This window comes from Scyliorhinus torazame, chromosome 1 (assembly GCF_047496885.1).
Source record: "Scyliorhinus torazame isolate Kashiwa2021f chromosome 1, sScyTor2.1, whole genome shotgun sequence".
NCBI lineage: Eukaryota > Metazoa > Chordata > Chondrichthyes > Carcharhiniformes > Scyliorhinidae > Scyliorhinus > Scyliorhinus torazame.
This window is the reverse complement of record NC_092707.1, coordinates 116,455,181-116,473,179: the sequence shown is the minus strand read 5'-3', so window position 1 is coordinate 116,473,179 and position 17,999 is coordinate 116,455,181. Positions and strand designations below refer to the sequence as shown.

The 17,999-nt window shown below is 53.8% G+C and overlaps 1 protein-coding gene across 1 annotated transcript in view; it reads right to left on the bottom strand.

Moving 5' to 3' along the window:
* The window catches only part of LOC140411239 (uncharacterized), a 233,364-nt gene that overhangs the window by 192,530 nt on the left and 22,835 nt on the right, over nucleotides 1–17,999 (bottom strand). Inside the window, exons 3-4 of the mRNA XM_072500354.1 lie at nucleotides 17,895–17,992; nucleotides 13,183–13,262 (exon numbers count right to left, since the gene is read on the bottom strand). Coding sequence (XP_072356455.1) covers nucleotides 13,183–13,262; nucleotides 17,895–17,992 — 178 coding nt within the window. The remainder of the gene's footprint in view (nucleotides 1–13,182; nucleotides 13,263–17,894; nucleotides 17,993–17,999) is intronic.

Below are 17,999 nucleotides of genomic sequence, written 5' to 3'. Positions count from 1 at the left end.
CCCCAATCTCGTCCCCCACCACCGCCCCCCAATCTAATCCTCCCACAACCGCCCCCCCATTCTAATCCTCCCACCATCGTCCCCCCCAATCTAACCCTCCCACCACCACCACCCCAATCTAATCCTCCCACCACCACCCCTCCAATCTAATCCTCCCACCACCCCCCCCCAATCTAATCCCCCACCACCACCCCTCCAAGCTAATCCCCCACCACCGCCTCTCCAATCTATTCCTCCCACCACCACCCCCCCAATCTAATCCTCCCACCACCACCCGCCCAATCTAATCCACCACCACCACCCCCCAATCTAATCCCCCACCATCACCCCCAATCTAATCCTCCCCTCACCCCCCCAATCTAATCCTCACACAAACCACCCCAATCTAATCCTCCCACAATCGACCCCCCCAATCTAATCCCCCACCATCACCTCCCCAATCTCATCCTCCCACCATCGTCCCCCCCAATCTAATCCTACCACCACCGCCCCCCCAATCTAATCCCCCACTATCACCCCCCCTATCTAATCCTCCCACCACCGCCCTCCCAATCTAATCCTCCCACCATCCCCAATCGAATCCTCCCACCATCACCCCCCCAATCTAATCCTCCCACCCCCCCCCCACTCTAACCCTCCCACCACCGCCCTCCCCAATCTAACCCTCCCAACATGGCCCCCCCAATCTAATCCCCCAGCATCACCCCCCAATCTAATCCTCCCACCATCGTACCCCACATCTAATCCTCCCACCACCGCCTCCCCAATCGAATACCCCACCATCAAACCCCCAATCTAATCCTCCCACCATTGCCCCCTCAATCAAATCCTCCACCATCGACCCCCAATCTAATCCCCCACATCACCCACCCAATCTAATCCTCCCACCATCGTCCCCCCAATCTAATCCTCCCACCACCGTCCTGCTCAATCTAATCCCCCACCATCACCCCCCCAATCTAATCCTCCCACCATTGCCCCCTCAATCTAATCCTTCCACCACCGCCCTACCCAATCTAATCCCCCAGCACCAGCCCCCAATCTAGTCCCCCACATCACCCCCCCAATCTAATCCTCCCACCATCGTCCCCCCAATCTAATCCTCTCACCACCGCCCTCCCCAATCTAATCCCCCACCATCTACACCCCCCAATCTAATCCTGCCACCACCGCCTTTCCCAATCTAATCCCCCACCATCACCCCCCCAATCAAATACTCCCATAATCGTCCCCCCCGAGCTAATCCTCCCACCATTGTCCCCCCCAATCTAAAACCCCACCACCACCCCAATCTAATCCTCCCACAATCGTCCCCCCCATCTAATCCTCCCACAATCGTCCCCCCACAATCTAATACCCCACCACCAACCCCACAATCTAATCCACCACCACCCCCCCAATCTAATCCTCCCACAATCGTCCCCCCCCAATCTAATCCTCCGCTACCGTCCCCCCCAATCTAATCCTCCAAAGACCCCCCCCGCCATCTAATCCTCCCATCATCGTCCACCCCAATCTAATCCTCCGCTACTGTCCCATCCAATCTATTCCTCCCACCGCATCCCCAATCTAATCCTCCCACAATCGTACCGCTCAATCTAATACCCCACCAACAACCTCCCAATCTAATCCACCCCCACCCCCCCAATCTAATCCTCCCACCATCGCCCCCCCAACTATCCCTCCCACCATCGCCCCCAATCTAACCCTCCCACCATCACCCCCCAATCTAACCCTCCCACCATCGCCCCCCCAATCTAACCCTCCCACCATCGCCCCCACAATCTAATCCTCCCACCAGTGCCCCCCCAATCTAATCCCCCACCACCGCCCTCCCCAATCTAATCCTCCCACCATCGTCCCCCCCAATCTCATCCCCCACCACCGCCCCCCAATCTAATCCTCCCACCACCGCCCCCCCATTCTAATCCTCCCACCATCGTCCCCCCCAATCTAACCCTCCCACCACCACCCCCCCAATCTAATCCTCCCACCACCACCCCCCCAATCTAATCCTCCCACCACCACCCCCCAATCTAATTCCCCACCACCGCCCTCTCAATCTATTCCTCCCACCACCGCCCCCCCCATTCTAATCCTCCCACCATCGTCCCCCCCAATCTAACCCTCCCACCACCACCCCCCAAATCTAACCCTCCCACCACCGCCCCCCCAATCTAATCCTCCCACCATCGCCCCCCCAATCTATTCCTCCCACCACCTCCCCCCCAATCTAATCCCCCACCACCACCCCTCCAAACTAATCCTCCCACCACCACCCCCCCAATCTAATCCCCCACCACCACCCCTCCAATCTAATCCCCCACCATCACCCCCAATCTATTCCTCCTCTCACCCCCCAATCTAATCCTCACACAACCCCCCCCAATCTAATCCTCCCACCATCGACCCCCCCAATCTAAGCCCCCACCATCACCCCCACAATCTAATCCTCCCACTATCACCCCCCAATCTGATCCTCCCACCATCGTACCCCCCAATCTAATCCTCCCACCACCGCCCCCCCAATTTAATCCCCTACTATCACCCCCCCTATCTAATCCTCCCACCACCGCCCTCCCATTCTAATCCTCCCACCTTCCCCAATCTAATCCTCCCACCATCGTCCCACCCAATCTAATCCTCCCACCCCCCCAATCTAACCCTCCCACAACCGCCCTCCCCAATCTAACCCTCCCAACATGGCCCCCCCAATCTAATCCACCAGCATCACCCCCCAATCTAATCCTCCCACCATCGTACCCCCCAATCTAATCCTCCCACCACCACCCCCCCAATCTAATCCTCCGACCATCGCCCCCCCAATCTAGTCCTCCCACCATCGCCCCCCCAATCTAATCCTCCCACCACCGCCTCCCCAATCAGATCCTCCCACCACTGCCCCCCAATCTAATACCCCACCATCAAACCCCCAATCTAATCCACCACCATTGCACCCTCAGTCAAATCCTCCCACCATCGACCCCAATCTAATCCCCCAGCACCACCCCCCAATCTAATCCCCCACATCACCCCCCCAATCTAATCCTCCCATCACCGACCTGCTCAATCTAATCCCCCACCATCAGCCCCCCAATCTAATCCTCCCACCATTGCCCCCTCAATCTAATCCTTCCACCACCGCCCTCCCCAATCTAATCCCCCAGCACCACCCCCCAATCTAGTCCCCCACATCACCCCCCCAATCTAATCCTCCCACCATCGTCCCCCCAATCTAATCCTCCCACCACCGCCCTCCCCAATCTAATCCCCCACCATCTACACCCCCCCAACCTAATCCCCAACCATCACCCCCCCAATCTAATCCTCACATCATCACCCCCCCAATCTAATCCTCCCACCATCGCCCCCACAATCTAATCCATCCACCACGCCCCCCTAATCTAATCCTCGCACCCCCCAATCCAATCCTTCCACCACTGCCCCCCCAATCTAATCCTCCCACCACTGCCCCCCCAATCTAATCCCCCACCATCACCCCCCCAATCTAATCCTCCCACCATCGCCCCCCCAATCTAATCCTCCCACCATCGCCTCCCCCAATCCAATCCTCCCACTACTGCCCCCCCAATCTAATCCCCCACCATCACCCCCACAATCTAATCCTCCCACCAGTGCCCTCCCATTCTAATCCTCCCACCCCCACAATCCAATCCTCCCACCTCTGCCCCCCAAATCTAACCCTGCCACCATCGTCCCCCCCAACCAATCCTCCCACACCCACAATCCAATACTCACACCTCTGCACCCCCAATCTAATCCTCCCACCATCGTCCCCCCCAATCCAAACCTCCCACCACCGCCCTCCCAATCTAATCCCCCACCATCGCCCCCCCAATCTAACCCTCCCACCATCATCCACCCAATCCAATCCTCCCACCACGAACCCCCAGTCTAATCCCCCACCATCGTCCCCCCCCAATCTAATCCCCCACCACCGCCCTCCCAATCTAATCCCCCACCATCACCCCCACAATCAAATCCACCCACCATTTCCCCCTCAATCAAATCCTCCCACCATCGACCCCCAATCTAATCCTCTCACCATCGACCCCCAATCAAATCCCCCACCACCGCCCTCCCAATCTAATCCCCCACCATCACCCCCCAATCTAATCCTCCCACCACCGCCACTTAATCTAATCCTCCCACCCCCCCAATCTAATCCCCCACCATCACCCCCCCAATCTAATCCTCACATCATCGCCCCCCCAATCTAATCCTCCCACCATCGTCCCCCCAATCCAATCCTCCCACCACCGCCCTCCCAATCTAATCCCCCACCATCACCCCCAAACTAATCCCCCACCATCGCCCCCCCAATCTAACCCTCCCACCATCGTCCCCCCAATCCAATCCTCCCACCACCAACCCCCAATCTAACCCTCCCACCATCGTCCCCCCAATCCAATCCTCCCACCACCAACCCCCAATCTAATCCTCCCACCACCCCCCCAATCTAATCCTCCCACCATCACCCCCCAATCTAATCCTCCCACCACCGCCACTTAATCTAATCCTCCCACCCCCCCAATCTAATCCCCCACCATCACCCCCCCAATCTAATCCTCACATCATCGCCCCCCCAATCTAATCCTCCCACCATCGTCCCCCCAATCCAATCCTCCCACCACCGCCCTCCCAATCTAATCCCCCACCATCACCCCCAAACTAATCCCCCACCATCGCCCCCCCAATCTAACCCTCCCACCATCGTCCCCCCAATCCAATCCTCCCACCACCAACCCCCAATCTAATCCTCCCACCACCCCCCCAATCTAATCCCCCACCATCACCCCCCAATCTAATCCTCCCACCACCGCCACTTAATCTAATCCTCCCACCCCCCCAATCTAATCCCCCACCATCACCCCCCCAATCTAATCCTCACATCATCGCCCCCCCAATCTAATCCTCCCACCACCGTCCTGCTCAATCTAATCCCCCACCATCACCCCCCCAATCTAATCCTCCCACCATTGCCCCCTCAATCTAATCCTTCCACCACCGCCCTCCCCAATCTAATCCCCCAGCACCACCCCCCAATCTAGTCCCCCACATCACCCCCCCAATCTAATCCTCCCACCATCGTCCCCCCAATCTAATCCTCTCACCACCGCCCTCCCCAATCTAATCCCCCACTATCTACACCCCCCAATCTAATCCTGCCACCACCGCCCTTCCCAATCTAATCCCCCACCATCACCCCCCCAATCAAATACTCCCATAATCGTCCCCCCCGATCTAATCCTCCCACCATTGTCCCCCCCAATCTAAAACCCCACCACCACCCCAATCTAATCCTCCCACAATCGTCCCCCCCATCTAATCCTCCCACAATCGTCCCCCCACAATCTAATACCCCACCACCAACCCCACAATCTAATCCACCACCACCCCCCCAATCTAATCCTCCCACAATCGCCCCCCCCCAATCTAATCCTCCGCTACCGTCCCCCCCAATCTAATCCTCCAAAGACCCCCCCCGCCATCTAATCCTCCCATCATCGTCCACCCCAATCTAATCCTCCGCTACCGTCCCATCCAATCTATTCCTCCCACCGCACGCCCAATCTAATCCTCCCACAATCGTACCGCTCAATCTAATACCCCACCAACAACCTCCCAATCTAATCCACCCCCACCCCCCCAATCTAATCCTCCCACCATCGCCCCCCCAACTATCCCTCCCACCATCGCCCCCCAATCTAACCCTCCCACCATCACCCCCCAATCTAACCCTCCCACCATCGCCCCCCCATCTATCCCTCCCACCATCGCCCCCCAATCTAACCCTCCCACCATCACCCCCCAATCTAACCCTCCCACCATCGCCCCCCCAATCTAACCCTCCTACCATCACCCCCACAATCTAATCCCCCACCACCGCCCTCCCCAATCTAATCCTCCCACCATCGTCCCCCCAATCTCATCCCCCACCACCGCCCCCCAATCTAATCCTCCCACCACCGCCCCCCCATTCTAATCCTCCCACCATCGTCCCCCCCAATCTAACCCTCCCACCACCACCCCCCCAATCTAATCCTCCCACCACCACCCCCCCAATCTAATCCTCCCACCACCACACCCCAATCTAATCCCCCACCACCGCCCTCTCAATCTATTCCTCCCACCACCGCCCCCCCCATTCTAATCCTCCCACCATCGTCCCCCCCAATCTAACCCTCCCACCACCACCACCCAAATCTAACCCTCCCACCACCGCCCCCCCAATCTAATCCTCCCACCATCGCCCCCCCAATCTATTCCTCCCACCACCACCCCCCCAATCTAATCCCCCACCACCACCCCTCCAATCTAATCCTCCCACCACCACCCCCCCAATCTAGTCCCCCACCACCACCCCTCCAATCTAATCCCCCACCATCACCCCCAATCTATTCCTCCTCTCACCCCTCAATCTAATCCTCACACAACCCCCCCCAATCTAATCCTCCCACCATCGACCTCCCCAATCTAATCCTCCACCATCACCCCCACAATCTAATCCTCCCACCATCACCCCCCCAATCTGATCCTCCCACCATCGTACCCCCCAATCTAATCCTCCCACCACCGCCCCCCCAATTTAATCCCCTACTATCACCCCCCCTATCTAATCCTCCCACCACCGCCCTCCCAATCTAATCCTCCCACCTTCCCCAATCTAATCCTCCCACCATCGTCCCCCCCAATCTAATCCTCCCACCCCCCCAATCTAACCCTCCCACAACCGCCCTCCCCAATCTAACCCTCCCAACATGGCCCCGCCAATCTAATCCACCAGCATCACCCCCCAATCTAATCCTCCCACCATCGTACCCCCCAATCTAATCCTCCCACCACCACCCCCCCAATCTAATCCTCCGACCATCGCCCCCCAATCTAGTCCTCCCACCATCGCCCCCCCAATCTAATCCTCCCACCACCGCCTCCCCAATCAAATCCTCCCACCACTGCCCCCCAATCTAATACCCCACCATCAAACCCCCAATCTAATCCACCACCATTGCACCCTCAGTCAAATCCTCCCACCATCGACCCCCAATCTAATCCCCCAGCACCACCCCCCAATCTAATCCCCCACATCACCCCCCCAATCTAATCCTCCCACCATCGTCCCCCCAATCTAATCCTTCCACCACCGACCTGCTCAATCTAATCCCCCACCATCACCCCCCCAATCTAATCCTCCCACCATTGCCCCCTCAATCTAATCCTTCCACCACCGCCCTCCCCAATCTAATCCCCCAGCACCACCCCCAATCTAGTCCCTCACATCACCCCCCCAATCTAATCCTCCCACCATCGTCCCCCCAATCTAATCCTCCCACCACCGCCCTCCCCAATCTAATCCCCCACCACCTACACCCCCCCAACCTAATCCCCAACCATCACCCCCCCAATCTAATCCTCACACCATCACCCCCCCAATCTAATCCTCCCACCATCGCCCCCACAATCTAATCCATCCACCACGCCCCCCTAATCTAATCCTCGCACCCCCCAATCCAATCCTTCCACCACTGCCCCCCCAATCTAATCCTCCCACCACTGCCCCCCCAATCTAATCCCCCACCATCACCCCCCCAATCTAATCCTCCCACCGTCGCCCCCCCAATCTAATCCTCCCACCATCGCCTCCCCCAATCCAATCCTCCCACTACTGCCCCCCCAATCTAATCCCCCATCATCACCCCCACAATCTAATCCTCCCACCAGTCCCCTCCCATTCTAATCCTCCCACCCCCACAATCCAATCCTCCCACCTCTGCCCCCCAAATCTAATCCTCCCACACCCACAATCCAATTCTCACACCTCTGCACCCCCAATCTAATCCTCCCACCATCGTCCCCCCCAATCCAAACCTCCCACCACCGCCCTCCCAATCTAATCCCCCACCATCGCCCCCCCAATCTAACCCTCCCACTATCATCCACCCAATCCAATCCTCCCACCACGAACCCCCAGTCTAATCCCCCACCATCGTCCCCCCCAATCTAATCCCCCACCATCACCCCCACAATCAAATCCACCCACCATTTCCCCCTCAATCAAATCCTCCCACCATCGACCCCCAATCTAATCCTCTCACCATCGACCCCCAATCAAATCCCCCACCACCGCCCCCCCAATCTAAACCTCCCACCATCACCCCCCAATCTAATCCTCCCACCACCGCCCCTCAATCTAATCCTCCCACCCCCCCAATCTAATCCCCCACCATCACCCCCCCAATCTAATCCTCACATCATCGCCCCCCCAATCTAATCCTCCCACCATCGCCCCCCCAATCTAATCCTCCCACCACCGCCTCCCCAATCAAATCCTCCCACCACTGCCCCCCAATCTAATCCTCCGCTACCGCCCGCCAATCTAACCCTCCCACCATCGTCCCCCCCAATCTAAGCCCCCACCACCGCCCTCCCCAATCTAATCCTTCCACCATCGTCTCCCCCAATCTAAGCCCCCACCACCGCCCTCCCCAATCTAGTCCTCCCACCACCGCCCCCCAATCTAATCCTCCCACCACCACGCCCCCAATCTAATCCTCCGCTACCGCCCGCCAATCTAACCCTCCCACCATCGTCCCCCCCAATCTAAGCCCCCACCACCGCCCTCCCCAATCTAATCCTTCCACCATCGTCTCCCCCAATCTAAGCCCCCACCACCGCCCTCCCCAATCTAGTCCTCCCACCACCGCCCCCCAATCTAATCCTCCCACCACCACGCCCCCAATCTAATCCTCCGCTACCGCCCGCCAATCTAACCCTCCCACCATCGTCCCCCCCAATCTAAGCCCCCACCACCGCCCTCCCCAATCTAATCCTTCCACCATCGTCCCCCCCAATACCGTCCTCTCCAATCTAATCCTCACACCACCGCCCCCCCAATCTAACCCTCTCAACATCTTCCCCCCCCCCCAATCGAATCCTCCCACCACCCCCCCCAATCTAACCCTCCCACTACCGCCCCCCATTCTGATCCTCCCATCACCACCCCCCAAATCTAACCCTCCCATCACTGCCCCCCCAGTCTAACCCTCCCATCACTGTCCCCCCAATCTAACCCTCCCATCACTGCCCCCACAATCTAATCCTCCCAACACCAGCCCCCCAATCTAATCCTCCCACCATCGTCCCCCCCAATCTAATCCCCCACCACCGCCCTCCCCAATCTAACCCTCCCACCACCGCCCCTCCAATCTAACCCTCCCATCACTGCCCCCCCAATCTAACCCTCCCATCACTGCCCCCACAATCTAATCCTCCCAACACCACCCCCCCAATCTAATCCTCCCACCATAGTTCCCCCCCAATCTAATCCTCCCGCCACCGCCCCCCCCAATCTAAACCTCCTGCCATTCCCCTCCAATCTAATCCTCTTGCCACCGGTCCCCCCAATCTAATCTTCTGGCCATTCCCCTCCTTCATATATTCCTCCTGCCTCTGCCATATCTTATTCGAGGAAAACACACACGATATTTGTTGAAAACTCAATAAAACATTCATCCAATAGGCAAATGGTGCCACTCTGTGAAATAGGTCGCACTAAAAGTTATATTTTCCAATTATCCATACTGTTTTGTTGCGTCAGAACAAGCCATGTTATTCGAGAAATATTGTGCTGCTCTTGTACTCGGGAGTTGAGGCAAATGAAAGTGGACAATGATCTCCTCAAAACCAGTGAGATCTTCATCGTAATATTAAAATCATTCTTGTGCTCTTGTACAATGCCCCTGATTCCTGCCAGAAATGTACTTTTGCCTCTATAAATGGGGCTATTCAAAGCTGATGGACAGATGATATGTAAAGGGTAATTTCTGACTTGTGAATTGCTTTAAGTGAAGGTTTTTAAGTGAAAATCCCACTGGCAGAATATTCCACCCCATGCTCCACTCTGAGCTGCCCCAGTACAATTTGTAATTTGCAATATGCATTCCATTTCAAGGGGGTTGTACGCAGTTAATTTATTTTTTATTCTTTCAGGGAGTGTGGGCATCACTGGCAAGGCCAGCATTTATTCCCATCACCAAGTGTTTTTAAATTGAGTGTCTCTCTCGGCCATTTTAGAAGGGCAGTTAAGCGTCAACCACGGTACACAGAACACAGATGCCATAAATAATTTGGTACAAGTGCCCGAGTAGAAAGCGAGGAAGAATACAGGAGCACCTGAATATTTGGTGGTTTGGTATCGGAACCGATACCCAATATTTTCCCACCTCCGCCGGAAGCAACTTCTTGCTGGGAAGGCCTATGGTCGACCTTCCAGCTCTCCAACTCTTCTTGAGTGGCCAATTATTGACCACTTAAAGGCCTCTTTCCACCTCTGCTCCAATTTTCTCAGCTCCAGACAGGCCTGCTGATATATGGTCTGGTTGGTTGAACTGTGTAGGCTGCGTGCCAGCTGGAGGTGGGGGTGGAGGCTCGGCTGGAGGGGGGGAGGGGAGACAGAGGGGCTGGGGTTCCCTAAATCTGTGCTAATTTGCGAACGATCGAGAGCATGGACGTGGAGCAAGGGTTGGCCAATAACAGCCCTGCCCTTGCTTCTGACCCTCCTGCTTCTTTTTTCCCGCAACCCTGAGCCCAAGAAAACTCCTCACTCCATTCCGGAGACCCTGGGCAAAGGGAGGCGGGGGTGGTGCTGTTTTGACAGCAGACACAGCATCTTCCGTGACCCTGTTGACTTCCAAAGAAGGGGCAGCATGGTCATTAGCTGTCTCTCCAGTCAACCGGCGAGACCCTCACTGCCAAAGGAAGATTCCGCTCAGTGTCTCATCTCCCTCTGGAGTTGTCCAACAACTGGGCATATTTAAACGGCCATATGTCAATTTTAACTATCATTAATGAGTAAAATAATTTATCGGAACAATTCAGCTTTGTGCAACGGTCTTTTCCCGAAATCCAAGTGGGCTGAGTGACTCTTGACCCCACCAAACCCAGCTTGGCCTGATCTCCTGCTTGGTCTGTCAGCCTTACTTAATTAATTTTTTTCAAACATTATTTCTTCACTATTATGCATTGTTTATTCAAACTTTAATAAAATCTACCTTATTCACTTGGTTTTAAGTGTCTCTGATTAATTGGATTAAGATTCCATCTTTGTTTTCCTGAAATCAGATACTGACGTGAACCGAGGTTGCTGGTTTTCAGACACTGTACCTGCAGTAATTTGCCTCCAGCCATTCCGAATCTGCATACTCTCCTAGGTGGGATGGGTGATTCTGGCACAAATTGTAGCTGTTTTTGAAAAGTTATTTTTCTGTCCTCGGATTTCTGCTCGAACTGACCTGCCCTGGACCAGCACCATCGATGTCCATTTTAAAACATAAACAGCGAAGCTTTACAGCCATGAAACTCCCGTCCAAAGTCAAGTGACCTTGAGCTGGTGTGTCAAACTTGGTCAGGAAAATCCAGGCCAATGGTTTTTTAAAAAAGTTTTGATTTTAAAATATATTCCTTCAGACACTTAATATTGTCAAAGTTTGACTAAGACAGCTGAAAGTAGGTTTGCCACAAAAAAATAAACACTATAACTCAGGGTGCTCACCACCTGTGAGTAACCCAATTTCAAACAACTGCAAATGACTTTTAAAAAATATATACAAAAATATTTTCTATTTAGATTGGGATACAACAGCCAAGTCGGTAGTAAATTTAAAAAAAAATTCTAACCTTTGAAAACATGCCTTTTATTGTTCTTCCACCCATAAGCTTCAGCTTAATTTTTTGGAGCCTCTTTGAAGGCCTGCAAACAAACAGAATTAGCAGAAACCCTCAACTGCAAGCGTTGTGGATGGGCTCTGCTTTTAGCACAATGCTTTTAAATTAGTGCAAAGAATCATGCAGCCTTGAATTGCGCTGATATCGGGGAATTGTAACCAAAAATGCAACACAACCAAGTGGAAAATCTAGACCAATTAGTTTTTCTGTAACAACTATCCAAACTGAAGAAATTTACTCCAGCCCTCTGTGTGGCTGTGATGAATTTGACAAAAAACACATTTGCAGTAAAAAGAATGTGGGGCACAGTGAAAAGTTGTGCAGCGATGGGTGGAGAAGTGGCCATCGCGGCAAACTAATTTAATCAGTGATGTGGGTGGATGTATCTGTGTTGCTGCTTGACATGGATGGAGTAGGGGACAGTGTGTTGTGAGGTGTCGCCTTTTTCTTCGCACACCTATTGAGATAAAAGAACCATGTGTTAGTGTGGTGGTTAAAAAAAAGAGCTAACTGTTAGCCAATATTGATGCACAATGTTTCGTTGGAACGCCTGCGCGTGAATGGGTGAGTGCACAGGAGGAGGGGAGGAAGGTCACAAGAGAAAAATGGTACTTTCCTGATCTTGGAGCTTTCCAGCTCCCCACAGCCCAGGTCCTCGCTGTTCAGTGAAGCACACTCGTAACATGTGAGGGGCTTGAACAGAAAGCATTCTCCTCTAATTCAGCTCTGCTCTCTTTTGTTATGAACAGTTTTGTCCTGCAAACAGAAGTAATGAGATGCAGGAAAAGCACACAGGCTAATGGAAACCTAGAGGTCACCCTGCATTGTGCATCAGCTGCGTTAGTGACATGCTAGGCTCGCTTTGTGGGGTCACCTTTCCAAATGTTCACATAATACATTTCAAGCACTGGTAATAAAGGTTAATTTGTTGTGGTGCATGAATGCAGGCAATGCTTATGAAAAACCTCTTTCTGAGGACCATGTAGTCAACCTCAGTCAACGTGTTAAAAAAATGAAAGGAATTAGTTAGTGGGATAGATAATTTGATATGATACGATGCTGGCTAATGTTTTTTCACGTTTGTTTCCAGTCCTCCTGCCAAGCAACCTGAACATTATTTTAACAGACGAAGGCAAACTGGCATTCACCAAAGACAACCTTTCTTGCTAGCCTTTCTAGCAAGGGGACCTCGAAAGAAGCAACCTCCCCCAGAAAGTGAGGCCGACGAGCTCCTTGCTTCAGAGATCTCTTTCATTGTGCACAATACCGTAAGCCCACTTAGCAGGTTCTACCTTTAAGAGGTGCAGCTGTGTGCTATTTCCTGCTGCACTTTACATTGGGTCAATTCAATATTGTGAGCTCCTTGTGAGTATTTAAAGCTGATTTAGTGCTGAGATTGGGACTGGTAATTTCACTCTATTGTAAACACAGACCTACCATCATCACAGTTCATGGTCTTCTTCGAACATTTTCTTCCATTTGTTGGGCTGCGTCTCTTCTCGATGAGTCGATCTTCACTGGTAAAATGGAAAACATGACTTATACAACCACTTTATTCATAAGCACATATTTATGTTGATATCAAAATATCTCTTTAAATAATTCTCTATCCATTCCATTCCTTGGCTGTTATAGTTTTCTGATAAATATTTTCTCCCATAATGTTGCTCACAGTGAAAAGGAGGTTTTGTAAGGGAAAGAGCGCTACATCATATACTGTACCACGTATAATTAGGGACCAATGATTTACAATGACAGACGTCAATTCTGCTTCTGTTAGATGATGCTTTGAAAGTTTTTAGGAAAAAATGTGAAGATTCTGCCTTTGTCCCCCTGTAAGAAAAAAACCTCAAAAAATTGTTTTTCTGTTCAAACTTACCTCAAAAAAATATCAAAGTTAAAATCGTTAGGAAAATAAAATGAAATACTGTGACAGTTTATTTTCCCCAGATTTAACATTCTGGGACGTCTGCGAACTTCTGAATTTGTCAAAAATGTACAGAGCTCCCACAGAATCATTGTCTAAACTTCAAACACAAGAAAGTTCTATTATTTTCTTGTACCTCTTCAGGGGCGTCATTCTCCGACCCCCCGCCGGGTCGGAGAATGGCCGTTGGCCGCCGTGAATCCCGCCCCCGCCCCCGCCGAAGTCTCCGCTCCCGGAGATTGGGCGGGGGCGGGAATCCGGCCGCGCCGGTTGGCGGGACCCCCCGCTGGATTCTCCGGCCCGAATGGGCCGAAGTCCCGCCCAGAAATTGCCTGTCCCGCCGGCGTAAATCAAACCTGGTATTTACCGGCGGGACCAGGCAGCGTGGGCGGGCTCCGGGGTCCTGGGGGGGGGCGCGGGGCGATCTGACCCCGGGGGGTGCCCCCACGGTGGCCTGGCCCGCGATCGGGGCCCACCGATGGCGGAGGCGGAAGAGACTCTCCCCACTGCGCATGCGCGGGAAACTGACAGCGGCCGCTGACGCTCCCGCGCATGCGCCAGGAAACTGACAGTGGCCGCTGACGCTCCCGCGCATGCGCCGCATTTCCGCGCCAGCTGGCGGGGAAACAAACGCCATTTCCGCCAGCTGGCGGGGCGGAAATCCCTCCGGCGTCGGCCTAGCCCCTCAATGTTGGGGCTACGCCGCCAAAGATGCGGAGCATTCTGCACCTTTGGGCCGGCGCGATGCCCGTCTGATTGGCGCCGGCTTTGGCGCCAGTCGGCGGACATCCCGCCGTTGGGGGAGAATTTCGCCCCAGGTCTTTATTATGGTAACAAATCTCATTTTCAGCTTAGTGAAGAATCCAAGAAAATGGCTGAAAAGATTTTCAAAAGATATGTTGATCAGTTTGACTGGTTCACCTACTTTATTGATAGATCTTGCTGACTGACAAATTTTTAAATCATAGCTTTTTGAACGTCATTATCGTTGGCTTTCACTGCTGCTTGCTGCTGACTGGGGTGTTCTCATCCAGTTCACTGGTGATTTGTTGAAGTTTTATAATCAAAAACTTGAGACAATCAGATGTAAATATGACAAACGCTTGCGAGTAGAAACTTGCAATGGTTTCAATGTCATGTATTCAAGTCAACATAAACACTTGTAAAAGTCTTTTATGGGAACAGAATATTCAAGCCTCCACTTCCAATTCATATTTCCTCTACTTATAATACTGGCAAAACATTTTTGGAGGAATTTGCTATTCATAGAATCATAGAATCCCTGCAGTGCAGAAGGAGGCCATTTGGCCCATCGAGTCTGCACCGGCACTTGGAAAGAGCACCCTACTTAAACCGACGCCTTCACCATATCCCCAAAACCCAGTAACCCCACCTAACCATTTTGGACACGAAGGGCAATTTATCATGGCCAATCCACCTATCCTGCACATCATTGGAATGTGGAAGGAAACCGGAGCACCCGGAGGAAATCCACGCGACATGGGGAGAACATGCAGACTCCGCACAGACAGTGACCCAAGCCGGGAATCGAACCTGGAACCCTGGAGAAGTGAAGCAACTGTGCTAACCACTGCACTACCGTGCTGCCCCATTATTACACCATTCCTTGTAACAATCTCACGATTATATGGACAAGGAGCAAGAGTAGGGCATTCAACCCCTCCTGCCTGCTCGGCCATTTGGTAAGATCATTGTTGATTTGATAGTAATCTCTACCCCAGACAACCTACCATCCCCTTGCTTACCAAGATTCTATCCACCTCTACCTTAAAAATGTTCAAAGACTCTGCTTCCACCACTTTTACAGGAAGAGAGTTCCAAAGACTCACGATCCACTGCGAGAAACACTTTTGCCTAGTATCCGTTTTAAATGGTTTAGGGGCTGGTTTAGCACAGTGGACTAAATAGCTGGCGTGCAATGCAGAACAATGCCAGCAGCGCAGGTTCAATTCCCGTACTGGCCTTCCCGAACAGGCGGCAGAATGTGGCGACGAGGGGCTTTTCACAGGAACATCGTTGAAGCCTACTTGTGACCATAAGTGATTATTATTATTAAATGGGCCGCTCCTTATTTTTAAATATGGCCCCTAGATTTAGATGCTGCCAGAAGAGGAGACATCCTCTCTGCATCCACCCTGTCAATACCCCTCAGGATCTTATATTATGATGGACCAATGTGGAGTGTCATCCGTTGACTAGTGGCAAACTCAGTTTTCCCACATTGCTCCCACAAACCAAACGAAAATAATGAGCAATGATCGGCAGGCACCTAATAATGTATCCTAACTTGAAGGTCACTTCTGTGCCAGCGTAAATATTCCTATTTCTTATGGCAGCATCTATAAGGTTTTCTGTGAGAGATATCCACTTTGATAATGTGTGCCAAATGGTGGGCAGTTTTATACAGTGGGTCCATGTCCAGTTGGACAAGATTATCCAGATTAATTCCACATCAGTCTCTTGCAGCTGGCTGTCAGGAAAGATAACCAACCTCTGTCTAAAGCGGTTTTGAACCTAAGTCCTGTTTTGGAATAATGCTATGTCAATTAATTTGTCCAACTGATCTCTTCTGAAAATGATTTTCTCCATACAGGGAAAAGTTGTGAATATTGAGCTACATTTTTAAAGTAAAATTCAGAATAGTTAAAGATGACTTCATTAGAAAAATCTGAGATGAAAAAAGTTATTTTCGGAAAGGAAACACTGAGTTGCAGAATAATTAATTTGAAACATGATTGGTTTGGTTAATATGACCCTGGGCGCGATTCTCCACTCCCGCGCCGAAGTGGCCGCACCGTTGTGAACGCCGTCGAGGTTCACGACGGCGCGGAACGGCCCCGGTCCCAACCGATTCAGGCCCTGACAATGGGCCAGTATCGGGGCCGCGTCATCTACCCGCGCCAGGCCTTGTCGCCCGCTTAAAATCAGCGCCGCATAGATGACGCGGCCGGCGCCGCATAACAGACTTCATCCGCGCATGCGCGGGTTGGCCGGCGCCAATCCGCGCATGCGTGGTTGCCATCCTGTCCAAATCCGCCCCGCAAGAAGATGGGGGACGGATCTTGCGGGGCCGCGGAAGGAAGGAGGTCCTCCTTCAGAGAGGACGGCCCGACGATCAGTGGGCACTGATCGCGGGCCACCCCACATTCCAGGTGAAGCCCGGTACAGGATCCCCCCTCGGCCCCCCACAGGCCGCCCCCCCCAGAGTTCATGCACCGCCCACGACTGCAGCGACCAGGGGCGACATTCTCCAGAAACGGCGCGATGTCCGCCGACTGGCGCCCAAAATGGCGCAAATCAGTCCAGCATCGCGCCGCCCCAAAGGTGCGGAATGCTCCGCATCTTTGGGGGCCAAACCCCAACCTTGAGGGGCTAGGCTCGCGCCGGACGAATTTCCGCCCCGCCAGCTGGCGGAAAGGGCCTTTGGTGCCCCGCCAGGCTGGTGCGGAAATGACATCTCCGGGCGGCGCATGCGCGGGACCGTCAGCGGCCGCTGACAGATTCCCACGCATGCGCAGTGGGAAAGAGTGCCCCCACTGCACAGGCCCGCCCGCGGATCGGTGGGCCCTGATCGCGGGCCAGGCCACCGTGGGGGCACCCCCCGGGGCCAGATCGCCCCGCGCCCCCCCCAGGACCCCGGAGCCCGCCCGCGCCGCCTTGTCCCGCCGGTAAGGTAGGTGATTTAATTTACGCCGGCGGGACAGGCATTTTAGCGGCGGGACTTCGGCCCATTCGGGCCGGAGAATCGAGCGGGGGGGGCCCGCCAACCGGCGCGACGCGATTCCCGCCCCCGCCGAATATCCGGTGCCGGAGACTTCGGCAACTGGCGGGGGCGGGATTCACGCCAGCCCCCGGCGATTCTCCGACCCGGCGGGGGGTCGGAGAATCTCGCCCCAGGTGTGGACGGCGCCGGGGGGAACCCGCCGTTTTGGCCTGGCCGCTCGGCCCATCCGGGCCTCAGAATAGCGGGGGTGCCGGAGAATCGCCATTTTGGGTGTCTCCAGCGATTCTCCGGCCTGCGGCCCGCGAAACTCGACCGGGCCGTTCCCGCCGCTTGGGAGAATCGCGGGAGGGCGTCGGACCGGCGTCCCTGGAAATTTTGGCGGCCCAGGCGATTCTCCCAACCGGCGCGGGAGTGGAGAATCGCGCCCCCTGTCTTTACAAAGATCTTTCTATTGATTCTCTTGTCATAATGTAATACCTGCACGACTTAATTGCAGGAGTTTGGTCACTATTTCCCTGGTAATTTCTCTTTAAATGCTGACTGTTCCCTTTGCAGTTGCTGCATTCAATGCATTTCTGTTGG